The sequence below is a fragment of the Nyctibius grandis genome, chromosome 2 (genome assembly GCF_013368605.1).
Source record: "Nyctibius grandis isolate bNycGra1 chromosome 2, bNycGra1.pri, whole genome shotgun sequence".
In the NCBI taxonomy this organism is placed as follows: domain Eukaryota; kingdom Metazoa; phylum Chordata; class Aves; order Nyctibiiformes; family Nyctibiidae; genus Nyctibius; species Nyctibius grandis.
Window position 1 is genome coordinate 93822703 of NC_090659.1, and position 21854 is coordinate 93844556.

Consider the following 21854-nt stretch of genomic DNA (forward strand, 5'->3'; position numbering starts at 1 on the left):
AAGTCTGACCCCTCCCCAAAACCATGCAGCCTTTATTTTCTTTTCCAACTTACCTTCTAAACCGTCTAGTAGCATAAAAGATGAAGAAGTGATGTTGTATAGTTGTTTCCTAAAGGAACTTTTTTGATAGGAACAACTGAAATATGTGTGCATGCATAGCTAAAATTGTATGTGATCCTTTTGAAAGGAATACATCTGGCTTTAATACAGGAGGATATTCTTAATGTTAAAATTAGAGGGCTGGCCTTTTTCTGTCCTGCTTTGATTGCTAATGAGTCACTTTTCCTAGATCTCCAGTCTTTGCCTTCTGTAGTATTAGTAATGGGCTTGTGAGATTCCCGGTGCTTCCCCTGGAGAAAGGAACCGCTTTCACTGGTTAGTCATTCCTACTGATATTTAAGACACAGACATCTGTGTGTGTTGTACAGACTGCTGTACAGACGATATTGAATGGTTAGCTCGGAGGTAGAGGTCTGTAGATCTTTACGTGCATGTCTTAGCTGAACAAACCCAAAGGGAAACTAAGACTTTTTAACCTACTTTTTCCCCTTCCTTGCTGTTTTTCTGGAATATGTCCACCAGACTCCTATTCCTATCCAGCTATTCCCCCATTGTGTCTTGCTTCTTTTCCAGCCTCTGTGTCACCTCCCTCGCTTTTTCCAAGTGGGACCAATGTGTGTCATGTACAGCTCTTCAGAGCTGTCTCCGAAATTTCACCTGCGTTCCCATTTCTTCTGGCATGCTGCCTAAGCATTTCTGCTTGGCTTACCTTGTCACTCTGCCAGTCTTATGCCTCGTCTCATACCTGAGCTCAAAGTAGCCCATATGCACCAGCCAACACAAAAGGACATTCCAGATTTTACTTCACCCTACTTTTAGACCTTTCTGTCACTGAGCCACTACTATAAGCACAGTGGTATAAAAATGTACTGTGTCCTGCAGTGTTATGCACTTAGAAACTAAGATGAGGTACCCCATATAAAGATACAGCGTGTAACAGAGCATGCACAGATGCACTTGCACCCTGGCTTAGACCTCAGAGAAGACTGTCCCCTCTACACAGAATCACAGAATCACAGAATGTTAGGGATTGGAAGGGACCTCGAAAGATCATCTAGTCCAATCCCCCTGCCGGGGCAGGATTGCCTAGACCATATCACACAGGAACGCGTCCAGGCGGGTTTTGAATGTCTCCAGAGAAGGAGACTCCACAACCTCTCTGGGCAGTCTGTTCCAGTGTTCGGTCACCCTCACCGTAAAGAAGTTTTTCCTCATATTTATGTGGAACCTCCTGTGTTCCAACTTGCACCCATTGCCCCTTGTCCTGTCAAGGGATGTCACTGAGAAGAGCCTGGCTCCATCCTCGTGACACTTGCCCTTTACATATTTATAAACATTAATGAGGTCACCCCTCAGTCTCCTCTAAGCTAAAGAGACCCAGCTCCCTCAGCCTCTCCTCATGAGGGAGATGTTCCACTCCCTTAATCATCTTCGTGGCTCTGCGCTGGACTCTCTCTAGCAGTTCCCTGTCCTTCTTGAACTGAGGGTCCCAGAACTGGACACAATATTGCAGATGCGGCCTCACCAGGGCAGAGTAGAGGGGGAGGAGAACCTCTCTTGACCTGCTGACCACACCCCTTCTAATACAGCCCAGGATGCCATTGGCCTTCTTGGCCACAAGGGCACACTGCTGGCTCATGGTCATCCTGCTGTCCACTAGGACCCCCAGGTCCCTTTCCCCTACGCTGGTCTCCAACAGGTCTGCCCCCAACTTGTACTGGTACATGGGGTTGTTCTTGCCCAGATGCAGGACTCTACACTTGCCCTTGTTATATTTCATTAAATTTCTCCCCGCCCAACTCTCCAGCCTGTCTAGGTCCCTCTGAATGGCTGCGCAGCCTTCCGTTGTGTCAGCCACTCCTCCCAGTTTTGTGTCATCAGCGAACTTGCTGACAGCGCACTCTAATCCCTCATCCAAGTCATTAATGAATATATTGAATAGTACTGGTCCCCGTACCGACCCTTGCGGAACTCCGCTAGACACAGACCTCCAACTGGACTCTGTCCCGCTGACCACCACTCTCTGGCTTCTTTCCTTCAGCCAATTCACAATCCACCTCACTACCCGATCATCCAGACCACACTTCCTCAGTTTAGCTGCGAGGATGCTGTGGGAGACCGTGTCAAACGCTTTACTGAAATCGAGATAGACCACATCCACAGCTTTACCATCATCTGTCCACTGGGTTATGTCCTCATAAAAGGCTATCAAGTTGGTTGAGCATGACTTCCCCTTGGTGAAGCCATGCTGAGTGCCCCTAATGATCCCCCTATCCTTGATGTGCCTAGAGACAGCACCAAGGACAAGTTGTTCCATCACCTTTCCGGGGATGGAGGTGAGGCTGACCGGTCTATAGTTCCCCGGGTCCTCCTTCCTGCCCTTTTTGAAGACTGGAGTGACATTCGCTTTCCTCCAGTCCTGAGGCACCTCTCCCATTGCCCACGACTTAGTAAAGATGATGGAGAGTGGCCTAGCAATGACTTCCGCCAGCTCCCTCAGCACCCGCGGGTGCATCCCATCAGGGCCCATGGATTTATGGATGTCCAGATTGCTTAATTGGTCCCTGACCCAGCCCTCATCAACCAAGACAGATTCCTCCTCTATCCTGACTTCTTCTGAGGCCTCAGGGGTCCGGGGCTCCTCAGGACAGCCTCCAGCAGTATAGACAGAGGCAAAGAAGGCATTCAGTAACTCCGCCTTCTTTTTATCCTCTGTCTCCAGGGCCCCCACCTCATTCATCAGTGGGCCTACATTGCCTCTAGTGTTGGCTTTACCTGCAATGTATTTGAAGAAGCCCTTTCTGTTGTCCTTGACCTCTCTTGCAAGGTTTAATTCCAAGGAGGCCTTAGCTTTCCTAGTTGCCTCCCTACATCTTCTGACAACAGACTTATATTCCTCCCAAGTGGCCAGCCCCTCCTTCCATGATCTGTACACCCTCTTCTTCCACTTGAGTTTGCCCAGCAGTTCCCTGTTTAACCATGCAGGTCTCCTGGAACCCTTCCTTGACTTCCTACCTGTTGGGATGCTCTGATCTTGAGCTCGGAAGAAGCAGTCCTTGAATGCTAACCAACTATCTTGGGCCCCCTTACCTTCTAGTACCCTGTCCCATGGGATTTCCCCTAGCAATTGCTTGAAAAGGCCAAAGTTGGCCCTCCTGAAGTTCAGGGTTGCGATTCTGCTAGCTATTCTGTTCCTGCCACATGAGATCCTGAACTCTACCATCTCATGGTCACTACAACCAAGGCTGCCCTCAACCTTCACCTCTTCAACCAGACCCTCCTTGTTAGTGAGGATAAGATCCAGCAGTGCTCCTCTCCTAGTTGGCTCATCCACCATTTGCATCAGAAAGTTATCATCAATGCACTGGAGGAACCTCCTGGACTGGGGATGGCTGGCTGAGTAGGCCTCCCAGCAAATATCAGGGTAGTTGAAATCCCCCATGACAACCAGGCCCTGTAGTTGCGAGACTGCTCTCAGCTGCCTGTAGAAGGCCTCATCACCCTCCTCATCCTGATCCGGTGGCCTGTAATAGACACCCACAACAGTATCACCCCTACCAGCCTGCCCCTTAATTCGCACCCACAAACTCTCAACTCGCTCCTGATCTGCCCCTGGACAGAACTTTAATACATTCTAGCTGCTCACTCACATAAAGAGCAACTCCACCACCTCTCCTTAGCGGCCTGTCTTTCCTGAACAGGACATAGCCATCCACGACCACATTCCAGCCATGCGAGGCGTCCCACCAAGTCTCTGTAATTGCCACTAGATCATAGCCCCCCGACCGAACACGGATTTCCAACTCCTCCTGTTTATTCCCCATGCTGCGTGCATTGGTGTACAGGCATTTCAGGGAGCGAGCTGAGCACACCGATTTCACCCCAGGGGGATGGGAGGCCTCCTGGTCTACCTCAACACTAGAGCGTTGCCCCAGTGGTGCAAGCCCAGCTACAACCCCATCCCCCTTCGGATCTAGTTTAAAGCTCTCCGAATGAGCCCTGCTAATTCCTGTCCCAGAACCCTTTTGCCCCTACGACATAAACCTTTCCCATGTATTACAGTCACGCCTGTTGTCTTATAAAACCAGCCATTATCAAAGAACCCAAAGCCCTGCCTGTAGCACCAGTCTCGTAGCCAGGCATTAATAGAGAGAATCCTACTATTCCATCCCACGTCATCCCCTGAAAATGGAAGGAGGGAGGAGAAAACAACTTGTGCCCCAGACTCTTTCACCAACCGTCCTAGGGCCTTGTAGTCTTTCTTCATCCCCTTCAGACTACGGGATGCAGCTTCTTCCCCACCTGTGTGGAAGATCAGCAGGGGGTAGTAGTCTGTGGCCTTCACCAGGTTGGGGAGTTTCCTGGTGATATCCCTGATTCGGGCTCCAGGCGGGCTGCAGACCTCCCTGTGATGGGGGTCAGCTCTGCATATTGGGCCCTCAGATCCCTTTAGGAAGGAGTCTCCAACCACTAAAACTCTTCTCTTCTTCCTTGTGGAGGAGGTAGCTATACGCCTGTCAGGTTTTTCTGACTGTGGTGGGACCTCTGATATAGGTTGCCTCTCCACCACATCCCCATTGGACCGGCTGTATTCCACTAGGGCTTCATATCTATTGCTCAGAGGCACCTGTGGAGGCAAGGTAGGCAAGGAGGGCACTCGCCTTTTGCCATGGCCATAGACTTGCCTCTAGCCCTGCTTTTGTTTGTTCTTGAATTTGAACTTCTTGCTTGTGTTGGGATTTGTGTTGGGCTGAAAACTGGGCAGAACAGTGATGTTTGTGGTGTGTATATTAAAAAGAAAATGTTGAAAGTATGGTAAGAACCAATAATGGAGGATTGATTTCCCTTCTGGGCACTAATTGATTGAATATGATGAGCATAGGATGGAGAGGACTGCAAAATCCTGACATATGCAACAACTGCAGAGCTGCAGATTTCTCTGCTCTTCCAGAGTATATGAATTGTAATAAGGAAATGTTAATTTCTTTCCAGTAAGTGATAGGATGTGAGGAAATGTCCTCAACTTGTGCCAAGGGAGCTTTAGATTGGATATTATGAAAAATTTCTTCACCAAAAGGGTTGTCAAGCATTGGAACAGGCTGCCCAGGGAAGTGGTGGAGTCACCATCCGTGGAGGTATTTAAAAGATGAGTAGATGTGGTGCTTAGGGACATGGTTTAGCGGTGGACTTGGCAGTGTTAGGCTGCAGTCATCTGCCTTCATTTACCATGAGACAGTAGGACTTTTCTTCTTACAACAAAACACAACATGCTGAATTTGCATGTTGATTTTTACCGTTGAAGTAATTCTGGTAATTTCCTATATTGTTTGTGGTTGGGCACTGCCATGGGGTTGTTTTAGCAGGATGTGCCCCACAGGGTGCTGAGTTCCCTTAGTTCTTGCAGAATTACAAACACTTTTTAAGTTTTAGCGTCTTGTAGGAGTTTTCATCTCTTGCCTATCATTTGCTCACTTCTTGTATTAGTAATATTCTTGTTTGGAAGAAAAGTCAGCAGAGATGCTGCCTGAACCTCAGCAAGATGTAGTAGTCCAAATGAACACAAGAGAAGCAGGTGTGAAGCTATATTGTTACATTTATTTTATTAGCTTGTTTTGGATGAGATTTTGCAGGATGTAGCTACCTCTGTTACGTTTGGGTTGCTTAGCAAAATAGGGAAGCAAAGAAAAAACTTTGTTGCCCATATCAGGTATTGTGAAACTTCATGTAATGCAGCTGCCTGTATCTGGTTCAAGTACAGACTTACTGAGTAAGGAGCTAAGAGAGCATTAGTCTTTGCCTTTCACTCCCCTGTTACCGGGCTGGGAACTTCTGCTAGCAGTGAAAAAAAAAAAGCTGCAAAACCGTGCAGAGCTGGAGAGTTTGTGTTTCTTCCCCTCCCAAGCTTTGGGCAGTGGGCCTGCTCTTTTCCAGTGCATCTCTTTTGGGTGATACTGCAGAGAGAGAAGCAAACCAACTTTTCCTTTTTTGCAACAGTAAGGTTGGCTCCTTACTTACTAGTGCCCTGCATAAATACAGCCAAGCACAAGAAGGTCTTGAAACTTTTCAGTCCCATCTGTAAAATAATTTCTTTAGAAATGTCAAGAATTCAAGCTCTAGCAGCATTTCTGGTTAATACCTGCTTCTAATCTTTGAAACATTTCTTTTGTGGTGGAAGATTAATCACAGGAAATCATCTATTTTAAAGGTCTTTGGTTTATTTTTTATTGCTGGAAGATACATATATTTAAAAGCCAATGAGCATCTCCTCCTAGGAATGTACATACTGCCTTCATCTGTCTCCCTTTATGAGCCTGCTGCATGTTGACAAGTCCTATAGAATTATTTCCAGCCTGTTCAAATGTTTTTTACCCTTATTCAACTGCAGGCACAATCGGAGTATAAAATCTACTTTGCTGGGAAATGACCGTGGTGAATTCAATGCCATGCCGGGTTACTTGCTGTATGTCAAGGCGGAAGAGCTATATTTAATCTTGGGGGTGGAAGAGAAGAGCACAGTGTGCAGGCTGGTGGCTTCTCTGTTGCTAATTTATTGGCAGATTTAAGAAAAAAAAATCTTCATTCTCTTTTAATTTTTTAGGCCAGATATTAGCATGAATTATGGCACTAGCTATTTCAACAAGAGTGAAGTGGAAAATGTAACTCCTTGGAGAGTTGTGTGTAGTTCTGAGCCATAACTAAAGCTTTTAACTGTCACACTCCTGAAAATCGTAATAAAGAGTAATAGGTAAAAAGACACTGCTCCTTTAAATCAGTGTCACCGGTGACTCAGAATATCTATTGATTTTTTTTTTATTCCTACCAACAGTTTCAATTAAGATTCAGCAGATCCACTCTGAGAAAACCCTGTATAAAATGCTTCATAATATTTTGGTTTAATAATGCTTTTTAAATTCTGTTTAAGAAATGGGCATTTAGAAGTAATTATATCTGTAGCATGTTAAAAGATTGGTCTAAAAGACTAATATAATGCCCAATTCATAGCTTTTGTTATAAATTTTTGAGTGTATAATTAGGAGAATATATAAATATATATTTCATCAACTTTTTTCAAATAACAGCTATACAAATTTAAAAGACAATTATATTCACCCAGACGTAATACTTTCTGAATATGAGAGAATTATGGCATGGTTTTGAAAAAAAAAACCCACACTGTATTTTCCCTGCAAAGAGTGTCTGTACCAACAAATCATCTAGACAAAATGATTACAGGCTATTATTTGTCTTTACCCTTTGTAATGCACTAAGGTAATTTCAGTGCTTCATCCACACATGAACCGATTGCTAATTTGGGGTATATACCACATTTGTCATGCCCTTTACCTCTATTTGTGCATTTTGGGGAGGCTAACTCCAGATGTGCAGTAGCTGTTGTTCCACGTAGGATTGCGTGACTATATTCCGCATGGAAGCCCAGCAGAAAGAAAGCAACGTGAGGCTCTGTCATTCTCCAGGAGATCTTGAAAGCTACAGAAAAAGAAATGAGAAGGGCAGCCATAAGGGAGAAGAGCAAGATGCATGTGTAGAATAAATGCATATTAATAAAAAGGTTTCTCTCCTGAGTCACTGTGCTTCCCATTTAGATTTCCATATCGGCATGTGGCAACTGCTGTAATTGCTTGCATTAAAAAGTAATACCAGGGATGTAATATATTTTTAGTTCTCACTACAGCAATTTATCAACTAGGAGTGGGAAAAAAAGTTAGCACTGTACTGTTAGCCAGTTTTCTAAAGACCATCTGAGATCCATGGGTTGTAATTTGGAAACCTTTGGCAAGAAACCTTGAAGTACAAGAGGGGTATCTCTGAAATTTCCTTCAGAGACACGTACGTTTGTAGCTGATATATTTGTTAGTTGGTACATGTAGATCTTTTTGAAATATTCTGTCATTTCACAAACCAATTCAGATTCTCCATTTCCATTTTCACTTGGTAGGCTTCATTCCCATTTCCTAAGTAGACAAGAAGTTTTTCTTTGCTTTCAAGATTGTGTGCTGGGGAACTTCCCATGATAAACGTAACTTCGCTGCCATCAGTCTTTGGAGGCCTCTGAGAAGTGCGTTAGCTCTACTACACACTTGGTTTTCTCCTGGTTTGGAAATTAGTGGGTTAAAATAAAAAAATGAAATGTGTATCCTGCATGGCAGGTGAAAAATGTTAAGAAATAAATTGCTGGTGTTCTTTTATGCAAAGTGGGATTAATTTATGGAAGCTGCACTGAAATGGGTGATGAAATTTCCTGTATTGTAATTTTAAAATGCCAGAACAGGAAGAGACCTTCCAACACTGAGTGGTGTCCAAAGTTCATGACAGGCTCTAGGCTAAAGAGCTGTCAGTTGTTCGCAAGCTGAAATACCTAATTTATTAAGAGCTGGAGGAGGGTTGACATCATCATTCTAAAGCTTTTCCTTCTGAGGACTCTTTGAGGTGTTCAATCCATATTTTCAGTGTTCTGGCAGCATTTCATCATTGAAGGGCTAATGTTCTTTGGCTGTTTTCCTGAAGAAATGGAGGCTATTGTAAATGTACATTGTTAAGAGTAATGAATATAAAGCCCGGTGCAAGGAGGATTTAATCATGGAGAAATGCCACCATTCTAAGCCTAGCACTCCTGAGAACGGGAGACCATCTGATGTATTTCAGTGTATGAATGAACCTTGTTTATTGCTTACCTGTGCTGCAGCTGTAATGAGAATGACTCTGGAAAAACATTGCAAAACAAATATCTAAATCTGGTTCGTGTGAAGAAGACGGTGGTGCAGAGGCCTGATGGGGAAAGGAGAGACAAGAATTCCCAGTTCATCTCCAGGATGCCCTGTCTCATGAACAGGAGCAATATCAGTAAAGAGGTTTAGAGCAGGAAATGTATTTATGCATCCTTTACGGAAGGGAAAAGATTGAGAGGGGAGAAGTGAGGTGAAAAATAGCTACAGTGGGGGAGAGGGAGGACTGGAAAACTCCCCAGGTCAAAACAATAGGAAAAATAGCAAAGAACTGTAAGAAAAGATAAAAAAAAATAAAGCCAAACTGTATAACCAGGCTTTTATTTTTAAAAATTGAAAAAAAAAGTCATTGAGACCAAAAAGAAAAAAATCAAGCAATGAAGAAGTGGAGAAAAAGACAGATTTGGAGAAAAGCTCTTGATTTAGCTTTAGCCTGTGCCTCTTTGTGAAACGAGTTTAGAAGACCTTTGGTAACCAGATCAATAAAATCTTTAAAATCGTTTAATTAGATTGAAGGCCAAGAGATAAACTCTGGTGATAAAAACCTGTATCTTTATTTGCCAGAACAGGAGTAAAAAGTGTTCACTGCTCGTTTACCTTCTGATCGATTTTCCTTCAAGCTAAGAAGAAATGTGCTACATTTGGACAGAAGAAGGCATTGATGTGCTTTCTCTTAATTTAGAAATGTCGAATACAAGGCAATGGTTGCTTAAGGGTAATTAAAACTATACAACAAATGACAAGTCTACAAAGATTCAAGAGGAAGCAAGTTTATATCTATATATGAGACAAAACAGCCAGAAATTACTGTCCACCAGTACTAGCTATGAAGGATGGTTGGCTTTATTTCCAGTTGCTACAACTAGAGAATTTATTTCTGAATTTAACACTTACCTCAAATGTCATTTATTTAGGTTGTTCAGGTGTTAAATCAGAAGCATGCTGAATTTAAATTTACCTTTTTTGGGTGTACATTTTTACAAAAAGATATCGGTGATCTCACTTACAGTGGTTTTTAAAGTACTGTCTGTTTTATTGCTTTTGTGTTTTACATTAGTAAACATGTAGTTATTATTTGCATTAATGTCACCATATTAATTTTTCTTTGGAAAGAAGCAAACATCACTGTACCTTTATTGGACTATAAGTCTTGTATTGTGTTTAGTGAAAATAGTCTCTTCAGCCTGTAAGATACGCCTTTGAAAACAAAATAACATCACTGGTGATAACTTAGTTTTGTCTCAGTATTAATTGTATGTGCCATTAAGCTATTTTCTCTGAAGGGATGTTGTCCTGCACCTTTCTAACGCTTGGTTTCGTGCATCATCATTTCAAGTAGTAATTCTCGAGTAAGAAGTAAATGGAGCGCTCCTTCTACACCATCATACATAAGCTTTAAGTTACATAGGGATGAGCTTGACAAAATGTGTTCAACCTCTGACCTTCTCAGAGTCTTTCCTGAAGAGGACTGAAGGTCACCGTTCATTAACTGTATGATTGAGACTTGATCGTACAATGGTTTGAACCCAGGTGGATTTCTTTGTCTTCATGTTCTAAAAAGTGCTCTTAAAACAGTTATTTGTTCTCTGTTGCTCTATTATAATGCCAAAAGAAAGGTCATGGAAATTTATATTTTTACATTAAAGTATCTAGAAGAAGGTCATGAAGTCTGATCTTCACTGCACTCTGGAAGTCAGCAGAGGTGGATTGAAAGCTTTTTCAGCCCTCAGCTGAGTAAGCTGGGAAATTCTGGGTTCATTTGAGTTGAGTTTCATCTTTTTTTAAAAGCACAGGCTTTTCTTCCACCTGAATGTCAGGCTTTTGTAATAAAATCTGTGTTCAGACGTGGTTTTTAGTATCTTCCTTTCACAGTTGCTTGGTTTTTAGTATTTCAGTATCTTCTGTAGCATGCAGCGTCGTCATAATCCACAGTGTCCTGCAGCAAAAATAGAGTAGGAAAAACTTAATTCAGAAGAGCGCATCTGTTTTGCCTTATGATTTGTTTGCAGCTGACCTTTGATAAGGGCTGGTACATACTTGCAGATTTTTAGAATACATTTTGAGTCTGTGCTTGTCTGAACTTTTTATTAATTCTCTTCTTCTTTTCTTTTGCAGGTTACAGATAGAAGAATCTTCTAAACCTCTAAGGCTGTCACAGCAGCTGGAAAAAGCAGTAACCACGAACTATAAACCAGTAGCTAATCATCAATATAATGTAAGTAGCTTTCAGTATTTTTCGTTATTCTAGCCAGGAATCTGGTTGAGGACTCCAGAATCACTCTGCTGCTTTCCTGCAGCCCTTTTGCTTGCAGTTGGCCACTGTCTTTGGAAATGTTCCATGTTATGTGGTTTCCCCCTGATTTTGTCTTCTCGGGATCTTCCTTCTGTCTCAAGACCAACAGCACCCTTGGGGCTAAGGTCTGCCAATTCTAACTCTCTCGTGTTACCTGATGGAGGGCAGACTGCCTTTACCCAAGCCTTTTCTAGTGTCTTTTTTACATTCTTCCTCTAGTCTTTTTTTTAAATGTAATTTTGAAATTTGGGGATAAAAGGCAGTTCTGGCTTTGTGCTCTGAGATGTGGAAGCACTCCTTTGAGCCAAATAAAATATCATATGGAGGTGGGTAAAAGACTTGAAAAGAATAGTTTCCAGTCCTTTGTAGGAAGTGACAGGTAGAAAAGAATAACAGCTGGTAATTTTTCGCAGTTTCATACCTTCATAGTACATGTTATTTGCATCATTAGCTTTGTCAATATTACACCCACGCTGCTGTTCCAGATCAGTTGATGTACATACGAACTATAATGTCCTTTTTCTTAAAGATCCCCTTTGAGTAATTTGTATGTATGCATATATAATAGCTGTTACTGTTCAATGTGAGAAATGTTAAGTCATACTGAAAATGAGTCAACTGTGCTAGTCATTTAAACTTTTACACTTTTTATTAAGATTTTATTTACATAAAACAAATGACAATATACTGGATGATATTTAAGCATTATTCTGAAAGGCAGTCTGTTTCCACAGAACGAAAAATAATAGTTTCTCTTTCACAAGACTGTTTTGTAGTAGTTGCTGTTCAAAGTCTGATCTATACCAAATATAATTTTTTTTTTATAATCAAAGGTGATCATACCAATATAATTTTTTTAGCTAAGGGAATGACATTTAACCAAAATAGTCACACTGGTATATCCTACTATGCAAATGCAATTTTATATGAGTATATTGCTTTATGATGTTACTGTTACTCTCCTTCTTTAATTCTGGAACAAGCTACGGTGATGTATAGCGTCTCTTTTTACTGGGATTCTGTGTCATTTCCCTGACACTAGCATAATTACAACAGTATGACTTCAACCTGGAGACAATCTTGGAATCTTTATTCACAAAATCACAGAATCACAGATGTTAGGGATTGGAAGGGACCTCGAAAGATCATCCAGTCCAATCCCCCTGCCAGCGCAGGACCACCTAGACCATATCACACAGGAACGCGTCCAGGCGGGTTTTGAATGTCTCCAGAGAAGGAGACTCCACAACCTCTCTGGGCAGCCTGTTCCAGTGTTCGGTCACCCTCACCGTAAAGAAGTTTTTCCTCATATTTATGTGGAACCTCCTGTGTTCCAACTTGCACCCATTGCCCCTTGTCCTGTCAAGGGATGTCACTGAGAAGAGCCTGGCTCCATCCTCATGACACTTGCCCTTTACATATTTATAAACATTAATGAGGTCACCCCTCAGTCTCCTCTTCTCCAAGCTAAAGAGACCCACTCCCTCAGCCTCTCCTCATAAGGGAGATGTTCCACCCCCTTAATCATCTTCGTGGCTCTGCGCTGGACTCTCTCTAGCAGTTCCCTGTCCTTCTTGAACTGAGGGGCCCAGAACTGGACACAGTATTCCAGATGCGGCCTCACCAGGGCAGAGTAGAGGGGGAGGAGAACCTCTCTTGACCTGCTAACCACACCCCTTCTAATACAGCCCAGGATGCCATTGGCCTTCTTGGCCACAAGGGCACACTGCTGGCTCATGGTCATCCTGCTGTCCACTAGGACCCCCAGGTCCCTTTCCCCTACGCTGCTCTCCAACAGGTCTGTGCCCAACTTGTACTGGTACATGGGGTTGTTCTTGCCCAGATGCAGGACTCTACACTTGCCCTTGTTATATTTCATTAAATTTCTCCCCGCCCAACTCTCCAGCCTGTCTAGGTCCCTCTGAATGGCTGCGCAGCCTTCCGGTGTGTCAGCCACTCCTCCCAGTTTTGTGTCATCAGCGAACTTGCTGACAGTGCACTCTATTCCCTCATCCAAGTCATTAATGAATATATTGAATAGAACTGGTCCCAGTACCGACCCTTGAGGGACTCCGCTAGACACAGACCTCCAACTGGACTCTGTCCCATTGACCACCACTCTCTGGCTTCTTTCCTTCAGCCACTTCACAATCCACCTCACTACCCGATCATCCAGACCACGCTTCCTCAGTTTAGCTGCGAGGATGCTGTGGGAGACAGTGTCAAACACTTTACTGAAATCAAGATAGACCACATCCACAGCTTTACCATCATCTATCCACCGGGTTATGTCCTCATAAAAGGCTATCAAGTTGGTTAAGCATGACTTCCCCTTGGTGAAGCCATGTTGAGTGCCCCTAATGATCCCCCTATCCTTGATGTGCCTAGAGACAGCACCAAGAACAAGTTGTTCCATCACCTTTCCAGGGATGGAGGTGAGGCTGACCGGTCTATAGTTCCCCGGGTCCTCCTTCTTGCCCTTTTTGAAGACTGGAGTGACATTTGCTTTCCAGTTTTTTCTCCAGTGACATTCCAGTTGCAAACTGCTGTTGTGGTATCATTACAGGAATTTTAAGTCTTGTGTGAGATTCGGGGGGTACAACCAGGAGGTAACCAGGCTTCTTAAAAGTTATGATGCTCCTGTGTCCTAATTGTAATCTTTTTAGCGGTTACATAGCTGTCCATGATAATGGAAATCCATTGGCAGTGTGTTTACTTTTCGTGTCTGCCTTAAAGGTGTTCTGATGGGAAAAATCTTGTAGGACATACTTACACTTGAGTCACTCTTGGCTATGCCTTGACTCTAAAGGCCCAGTCACGACTACTTTCTACAGCACCTTTCTTTTCATTAAGTCTTTTATTAAGGTTCAGGTTAGATGGCTGAAAGGATGTACGACTGGAAGAACATGTCCGTGAACTTTTCAAACCTCGGTTAAATTTTTCTGGTGTTTTCAAGCAGCAGTTGCTTTCTTAAAACTTGCTATATTGCTTGTAATCATATGACAGCCCTGTTGGGGACTTTTCGCAAGAAAGAAGAAAAAAAATGTACAAACTACCATACATGCTGGTATATTCGATCATCTTCAGGGGAGTTTCTGAGGAAAGAATGAGCATCTACTAAGAAAGAAAGGAGTAAAATTTTCTGAAGGAAGATATGATAGAATATTAAATGGCGCTTAAGTATGGCTGCTCCTAAATGAAAGAGGATGGAAACAAATTACATGTGGATGGGAAATAGCAATAGCTTGTTTGAACACAAGGACAGGGAAAGTGATTTTTTTTTTTTGCAAGAAATTATATTAAACCCACATTTTTACTAGAAGAAATTGCAATTCCATTACGATATATGCCAGGATTATAACTTAGCTTTTCTTGTCTGGGAAAGGGACCTTCATTTTCTGTATATCTGTAGATGATACATGTCTTTAAAAGGTTGCAATGTTAATGTTCTTGCAGCTGGAATCTTTCTGTGACTCATTATTTTTCATAACACAGCAGCAAAGTTCTCTAGTGGTCCTGGTTACCCCTTCAAAGGCTTCTTTGTGGTCTCCCCTCTTCCCACTCGCCAGTACTATAGAGCTTGGTACCCGTGCTCCAGGGCATGGGAAAACCTTTAAGACTTCTTTCAAACATCTTCAGATGAAACTTTAGACTTAGTCTCACTTCTCTATCACCTTTGTATTAGCTGTCTGCCGAAGCAGTGTAATACGTCAGCTTCAGTGTTAATACCTTCAAGAAGGCAATTTTGGCAGCTTTTCAGCAAGCTTAGCAACATACTGGGAAGGTAAACAAAGAGAAATTGATTTCTGTATGAAGTCTTGCAGGGATAAACTCGCAACTTCTACACCCGACAGCTTATTCTAGAATAGTCCTTTCTTGAAAGTATATCATATTTTAATGCTTTTTAAATTTAAAAGCCACACAATTGTAAATAAATCTAATTAGTTTACAAGGTACATGCATTCTGGAATATAACTCTCAAAAAGTGCTTTAAGCCTACTGCATGAAACATCCTATTCCTGCAAAGCAAACAGGAAGGAAAAAAAATGAAAGGCTGCATTGTAACTTGCTATGAACAGTGTATTCACAAGACAAAAAGAAGAAACAGCAACAGATACCATGCTTTTTTTTTTTTAAATAGCACTTCACAATGTGCTCTGTGTTTTTAGACAACAGCGGGAGCCGTTGCTGAAGTCAGAGGGAAATGCTGGAGTGTTGCTAATTGAACTGTGGGCAACTGGGACGCCAGCTGCAAATAACTTTTCAACAAAGGGCGGGTTTGATAGTTTTCTGTGTGAGTTGTTTTTATACATTAATGACTTAATATTAGAATATTCACATTGCATTTGGATAGGGAATACAAACACTCCTCCTTGATTTACTTTAGCTCATCCAGAGAATGTAAAATAGATGCTCCTACAGGGGAGAGTGTACTGCGGCACTAAATAATAAAGAGCATTACAAGAGCATAAAAATAAAGGGCATTACAATCTACTAGGAAAAAAAAAAAAGATTGTGCTTTGGTTAAGAAGACTAATTCATGTTATGTTCCAGGAGACTGTTACTCATATAATTAGGATTTTATACCCAGTCATGAAATAGTCCTGTCAGAGACCTAACATCAGTGAAGGTAATGTTGAGAATTTCCTTATTGTTCCTTTGTGTAGGAAGCATCAATTTTAAAGCGAGTAGTTTTTTTTCTCCACGTAGAGAGAGTTGTAGCTAGTAGCCAGCTGCTAGCTAAGCACATTTTCGCTATATGTCATTTGAAGAGGAACAAACAGTACCATGGATTTTTTGTTGTTGTTCTCAGAGATTGTCTTGAGAGTCCCAGTAGCTTTTCCCGTTACGCCCATGTTACTTACTAGTTATTCCCGTAGCCCTGCCTCGTACAGAAGGAATAACCTCAGTGCTTCGCTCTTGTTCTTGCTCGTTAAAAACAAAACAACAACCAGAAAAGGAGATGTGTTTCTTCCATCACTTCAGCTTGACCTTCCACCTGAGGAGGTTGCAATTTGTTTCTGTTTCTGTTTTTCTTCTTCTTGTTCATTTTGTTTCTGGTGTTTGGGGAGGTAGAAAATTGCAGAAGGGTTGGTAAGAACAGCCATAATAGCTGCTCCTGTGGCAGAGTGATGCAGCCTGTAACTGCCTGTCTTTATCTTTCACACCGAGTCTTCCAACTGCTGTTTTTGAGTCAGAGAAAAGTTGCTAACCTTAAAAACAAATACATAGGTCTTTACACTGAAAAGTGACCTCAAATGTACGCAGGAACCCAGAACTCTGTCAAGCTTTGCAAATAGAGATGCCTTTGTCTCTCCTGCTGTCTTCTGAACTTGACCTCTAAAGTATCGGAGGCTTTTCTGGCAACAAATTAAGGCTGGATAATCCATCTCCTGCTCTTGTAAAATGTTAATATGTGCATATATTCAAAACATTATTAAGTCCCTCGTCCTAGTCTCCCATAAGCCAGTGTCTCAAATGCAGTAGGACTCTATTGAAAATCCAGTAGAGTGTTGTTTACCAGTATCAGCCATGACCTGATCAGCAACTGCACAGAGAAACTGGAAAATTCTGTGGATCCCTGAGTAAAAAAAAAGGCTGAAAACTCAGGCTCAAGAAAGCCCACTGCAGTTGATTGCAGTGGCTAATTAGAAAATTCTGCTTCCAGGAGAACATAGTGTCAGTGTCTCGATTTTCAAAGAGGATCCCATAAAGTTGTAGTTCCTGCTTGCTTTCTTATCTGGAAGGAAACGTACAATATATCCTATGGGATGGTAATTTCTGTGTTTGACTATGAAATACCAAAGAGGAGAAAATCTGGAGCAGTTTTCAGGTAGGACCAAAAAATATTTGTTGTACCCAGATAGATTAGATTATTTTTAATAATGTTTGGGTTGCTGCTGTTGACTCATTTTCTTCTGAAAACACAATGTAACATGGCACTGTCTGCAGCTTTGTGCATGCCAGGTAATTTCTCTACCTTGGTTTCATTCCATATAAATTGATGATACTGCCATACTTTGTGATGATCTTATTCATTTATTTGAAGCACTGTCAGTCTCATTATTTATGGGACATAAATAATGTTCCTTTGACTCTCTCCAGCTTAAAAAGAAAAGAAGCAGTTTTCAAAGACAAAATTAGAAAACAGAAACCAAAATTGTTCTTGTAGATGGAAATATGACTTCCAAAATATACAGTGTAAAGGGATTCTCATCATAACGGGTGCTTTTCAATCCTAGCATGAAGTATCAACTTTAGACTGTAGTCTGAGATGTGACATATTCATGTATTTTTTAAGACCAAAGGGACAGCTATCATACTAAAATAAATTTAAAATGCATGTCTTAAACCCTGCATATTTCACTGTCCTCAGGATGCACCCACGTCCCTACACCGTTTCACTGAGTTAGAACATGAAAGTGGTAGTAGATGATTGCTCTGGAGAGATGGTTTCTCTGTCAGGAAAAATATAAATGCTCATCATATATCTTAGTAAGTTCTGACTGAAGCCAAGTGTAAATTAAAAGCATTTTTAATGCTGCAAACTGACTAGTGTCAGATCAGATGAAGGTAAGATGCAAAGAACTTTTTGGCAGTCAAACAGTCGATTTAGTGTATTGCTTGTCTTGCAGGTAGCAGAAGAGACGAGCACTCTCACACGTCTCCTATTTCATCCTACATTTCATGCAGCAAAGGGCCAGTCTCCTCCTACTTCCCACTCTTTGTATCATTTCTTTCAGTGCTTCATACAGAAACCCTCGCTCACCTACGAGGACGTGGGGTAGTGCTGTAGGTCATAGTAGACTTCCTGGTGAATGAGATTTTCCCTACTTCTCCAATACCTGTATGACTATGTGAATATACCCAGTAGAGAACTGGCCAACTGCTTTGCTGGTGGAGTTGCAAGGCAGAGCACACCCTGGCCATGCTGCTTGGTATTTTGGGTTTGTAGTTTTGAAGTGTCAGCTGAGTAGACTTGTTCATATATTTCAACTCCATTGCAGATCTACTTCATGCGTTTACAACTAGATGCAGTCTACTTGCATTATACTGCATGGTGAGACTACACTGGTAGAGAAACAGAAATTGAATCCACAGCAGGGCTTCCAAAGCTTACAATTAAAACCTTTTCAGGGTCAACAGAGGTTCCTAATGAATTGTCTGTTGTACTTTCAGAAGCAGCAAATGTTTTGACACAGTATTGTTAATAGCAAAGCCAATGTCCTAGATTTATGTTCCTACTCTAGTTTCTGTGGCATAGCAGTTCTGCTGTAGATCTTTGGACTACCGTAACTTTGTGTGTGCTACTCAGGTTTCTCCTGAAGAGATACCATCCACATCCTCGAAGTGTGTCTTCACTTGGTGAAGATTGGTTTTATATTGATGGAGTAGTTGCCTTGAGTGCTGTTTCTGGAGCAGATGAGGCAGTGTTCAAGGGCCATTTGAGCATCCTTTGGGCAGGTGGTTGTTATGATTGTGGATGTATCCATGTTGGTCTGTGGATTTTCCCGAGTATTGCAATTTGTAGGTTGTTTGATGTTTGTCATTATACTTCAGAAGCTTATATCAACAGAGATGGAGTGAAAATACCATCTCTGTTTGGATTCCTGCACTAATATTAATTCTCTCTCCGGGTTTGGGCACATCATGCAGGATCTGTTTCTGGGATTTTTTACTGGTTAAAGCAGAGATACATATCTGAAAAGTTTATTGTGCTGAGGACAGAATGCTTAGTTTATGTTCATAAAAGAACATCTGAGTGCTCAAAAGAAAATTTTCCAGATGAAAAGCATTGAGTCATTGAACAGTGTTTTATTAAATAGAAGAGTTTTTTTATGTCTTAACGTTCATCACTGAGAATTATACAGTGTTACATATGAATGTCTTTAAAATGTGTTTTGTATCTGATAGATTGAATATGAGAAGAGGAAGAAAGAAGATGGAAAACGGGCTCGAGCTGATAAACAACAAGTGTTGGACATGCTTTTTTCAGCCTTTGAGAAACATCAGTATTACAACATTAAAGACCTGGTGGACATAACCAAACAGCCGGTGGTAGGTACTAGTAGTCTTGGAATATAACAATTTTCAGTAGTTACTGTTGTGTATATTTTCCATATCCAGAAAATAGCTTGATATATACTATATGCCTTTGAAATAGCTCTCTAAATATGTTTTACAACAAACAGAAATCATGAAGTTTTAAGTTCACCGTGGTAGAACTGTGTAGGATACCAAGCGTTGCAGTGAGTATGCTTTTTCTTGACAGAGGTGGTTTAAGTAACCTAAATGGACTCTTTCTTATTTAGGTTTGCTTTAATACTAGAAACCAAATTCTGTGATGCTCTGACATCTCCCATGCTGTTACCGGAAAATAGTAACCAAGAAAACTCTCCAAACCAAATGATAGTTTAGAAAGCCGACATTGGTTTATTGCAGCGCTGGGTGCATGGGGGATCTCTCCTCCTAGCATGCGCACCTAAGAACAAAAGCTTGCTCATTATATACATAATCCCGAGAAAAGCCCACCCATTCCAAAAAAAAACCTTATGCATAACACGTTACGTAATGCATTACGTAATGTCTTTACGCATGCGTACTAAATTGGGGAAGGGGTCTTGGGTGGTCTCTGGGGGTCGCTGGTGGTCGCAATCCCCCTTTAATCGTGCTTCTGCGCAAGCGTGGTCAAGGCCTTCTTGTTTACAAGTACATGTGTTCTCAAGAAGAAGATATCGTTTTGAACTTATCTCTCCTCTGACACAAGAGTTTATGAATCAAGTTAATTTAGACATCACAAAGTTGTTCTCTACAGTTTTGTTTTGTCTTTTGGCCTTATGTAATTAGCAGAGACCTTTGTTTTTCTGGGACTAAGCGTAAACAGCATGAATCATTGTTTACTAGAACCTTGATATCAATCCCATAAACAAACTCTATCTACAAAACATGTAGTTTGCTTCAGAACCTATTGTTATTCTCTATTATTCTAGCTAAAAGGAAAATTATTGACAGGAAAGCTTGTTCTGTGTAAAGGTAACACAGAGCAGGCCTTTTAGAGCCTACTCTGAGACCCACTCTTGCTAAACTGTTGCTAAACCTGAACCGTCTGGTATCAATGCTACTCCTGTCCTCACTGAAGTAACAGCCTAGTTCTATTGCTGTTGGCAGTAGAGAGCTTGTGTGAGTGGTCAGCCCTTCCTTCAGCTTCTGAACTTTATCTTGGCGTAGCAACAGGGGTTACTCTTTTTCTGTGAGTCTAGAAAATTGTGTTTCATGGAATTAGTATTAAATGCCTGCATATCCACGTCAGGTGCTCAGACATCATGTCAACACCCCCAAAAACACTTGATTTCCTTTACAAATAGAATCATTTTTAGACTAAGAGTGTAGGGGTTTGATATTTGGGATTTATTTTGATTTTTTTTGAACACTCTTTTGATACACAAACAAGAAAACATGAAGACGTGAGCTTATGTGATGGTTTTGTTATCCTGCGGTGTCTGCCAGCCCCTTCATCTACGAACCCTAACTTTCCAGCTTTTTCCCTTCTTCCTGTGTTCAAGCTTTTCTAGAGCAGACCAGGCGGGAGCGGGGAGAGACAATGCCATGCGAAATATCTCTGGTGCTTTTGGTGTTTTTCACTGCTGACTTCGATATCTGTCCTCAACCCAGCTGCAGTTTTCAGAAAACTTAAAGGGACTTAATTATGTTTGAGTCTAAATGGAGCAACAATTTCAAAAGTTGTTAGCGCTAAGGCAGAAGAAGGAACAGGAACAGCTGCATTATGGAAAAAATTATTCCTCTGTAAGAGGGGGAAAAATGGAGATGCTTACTAGCTTTGCTCACTTCACATTTAGAATTAAGTGGATCTGTATCAGAGGATTTGTATAAGGTGCACAATCTGTTTCATTAAGAAGTTGCACAAAGATGTTACCCAATTCAAATACATGTACGTTCACAGTGTTCTAGTAGCTTGGAAGAAACTAGGTGGATAATATATTTGTGTCTTCTATTCCATTCATTTATCTAATGAGTCAGCTCCTTATCTGTGTGGCAGAGAAGGTGTGTGGATCATGGGAGCTGAGAAGGAGGAAGGAATAGGAGGAAGATATGGAGGGAGTGGCAAGAAAATGTTAAGTGTTTTTTTTGTTTTGTAAGACAGAGGTGTGACAGTCACTATCTCGATCACTTTGAATGTAAGTAGGTGCAGATTAATCCCGTCTAGCATGACTTCAACTAGAAATAGTCACCCACAACTCCCACTCAAGCTGTGGGAGAACAAAAGTTTTCTTCCTCCTGTGATGTGAGTTACTTCTTGAATGTACCTGTCTCTCTGCATCAGCTCAAAGGAGCCTGGGAAAGCTGTGCTTCTGACACAAGTTTCTTCATTAAGCACTAAAAGTTGGGCAAGATTAATCCAATTTTAGTTGCTGCCCTAAGGATTAGATGTATAGGGTAGTTATTGGATTAGATGTGTAGTGTAGTTATTAGATTAGATGTGTAGAGCAAAATACCTCACATGATACATCTGTTACATCTATGATGAATTCCTATGCCTGTCTGTATATCTCTGCTGTCATCATATGCTCCTGAATATATTCTGCCCATAGCATAGTAGATCTGTGCTGTGTACTTTCATCTCAGCAAATTTAACCTTTTTTGTTCAACTATTGTAGTAATACAGATATGTTAAAAGGAAATTGTAGACTAATTTGACCCAATATTACATGTTATTTGGGGTATATCTTTGCATCTGT

The 21854-nt window shown here is 41.5% G+C and overlaps 1 protein-coding gene across 1 annotated transcript in view; it reads left to right on the top strand.

Moving 5' to 3' along the window:
- GTF2F2 (general transcription factor IIF subunit 2) overlaps positions 1–21854 on the top strand; it is a 96383-nt gene that overhangs the window by 68239 nt on the left and 6290 nt on the right. Inside the window, exons 7-8 of the mRNA XM_068423350.1 lie at positions 10920–11019; positions 19012–19155. Of these exons, the coding sequence (XP_068279451.1) occupies positions 10920–11019; positions 19012–19155 (244 nt within the window). The remainder of the gene's footprint in view (positions 1–10919; positions 11020–19011; positions 19156–21854) is intronic.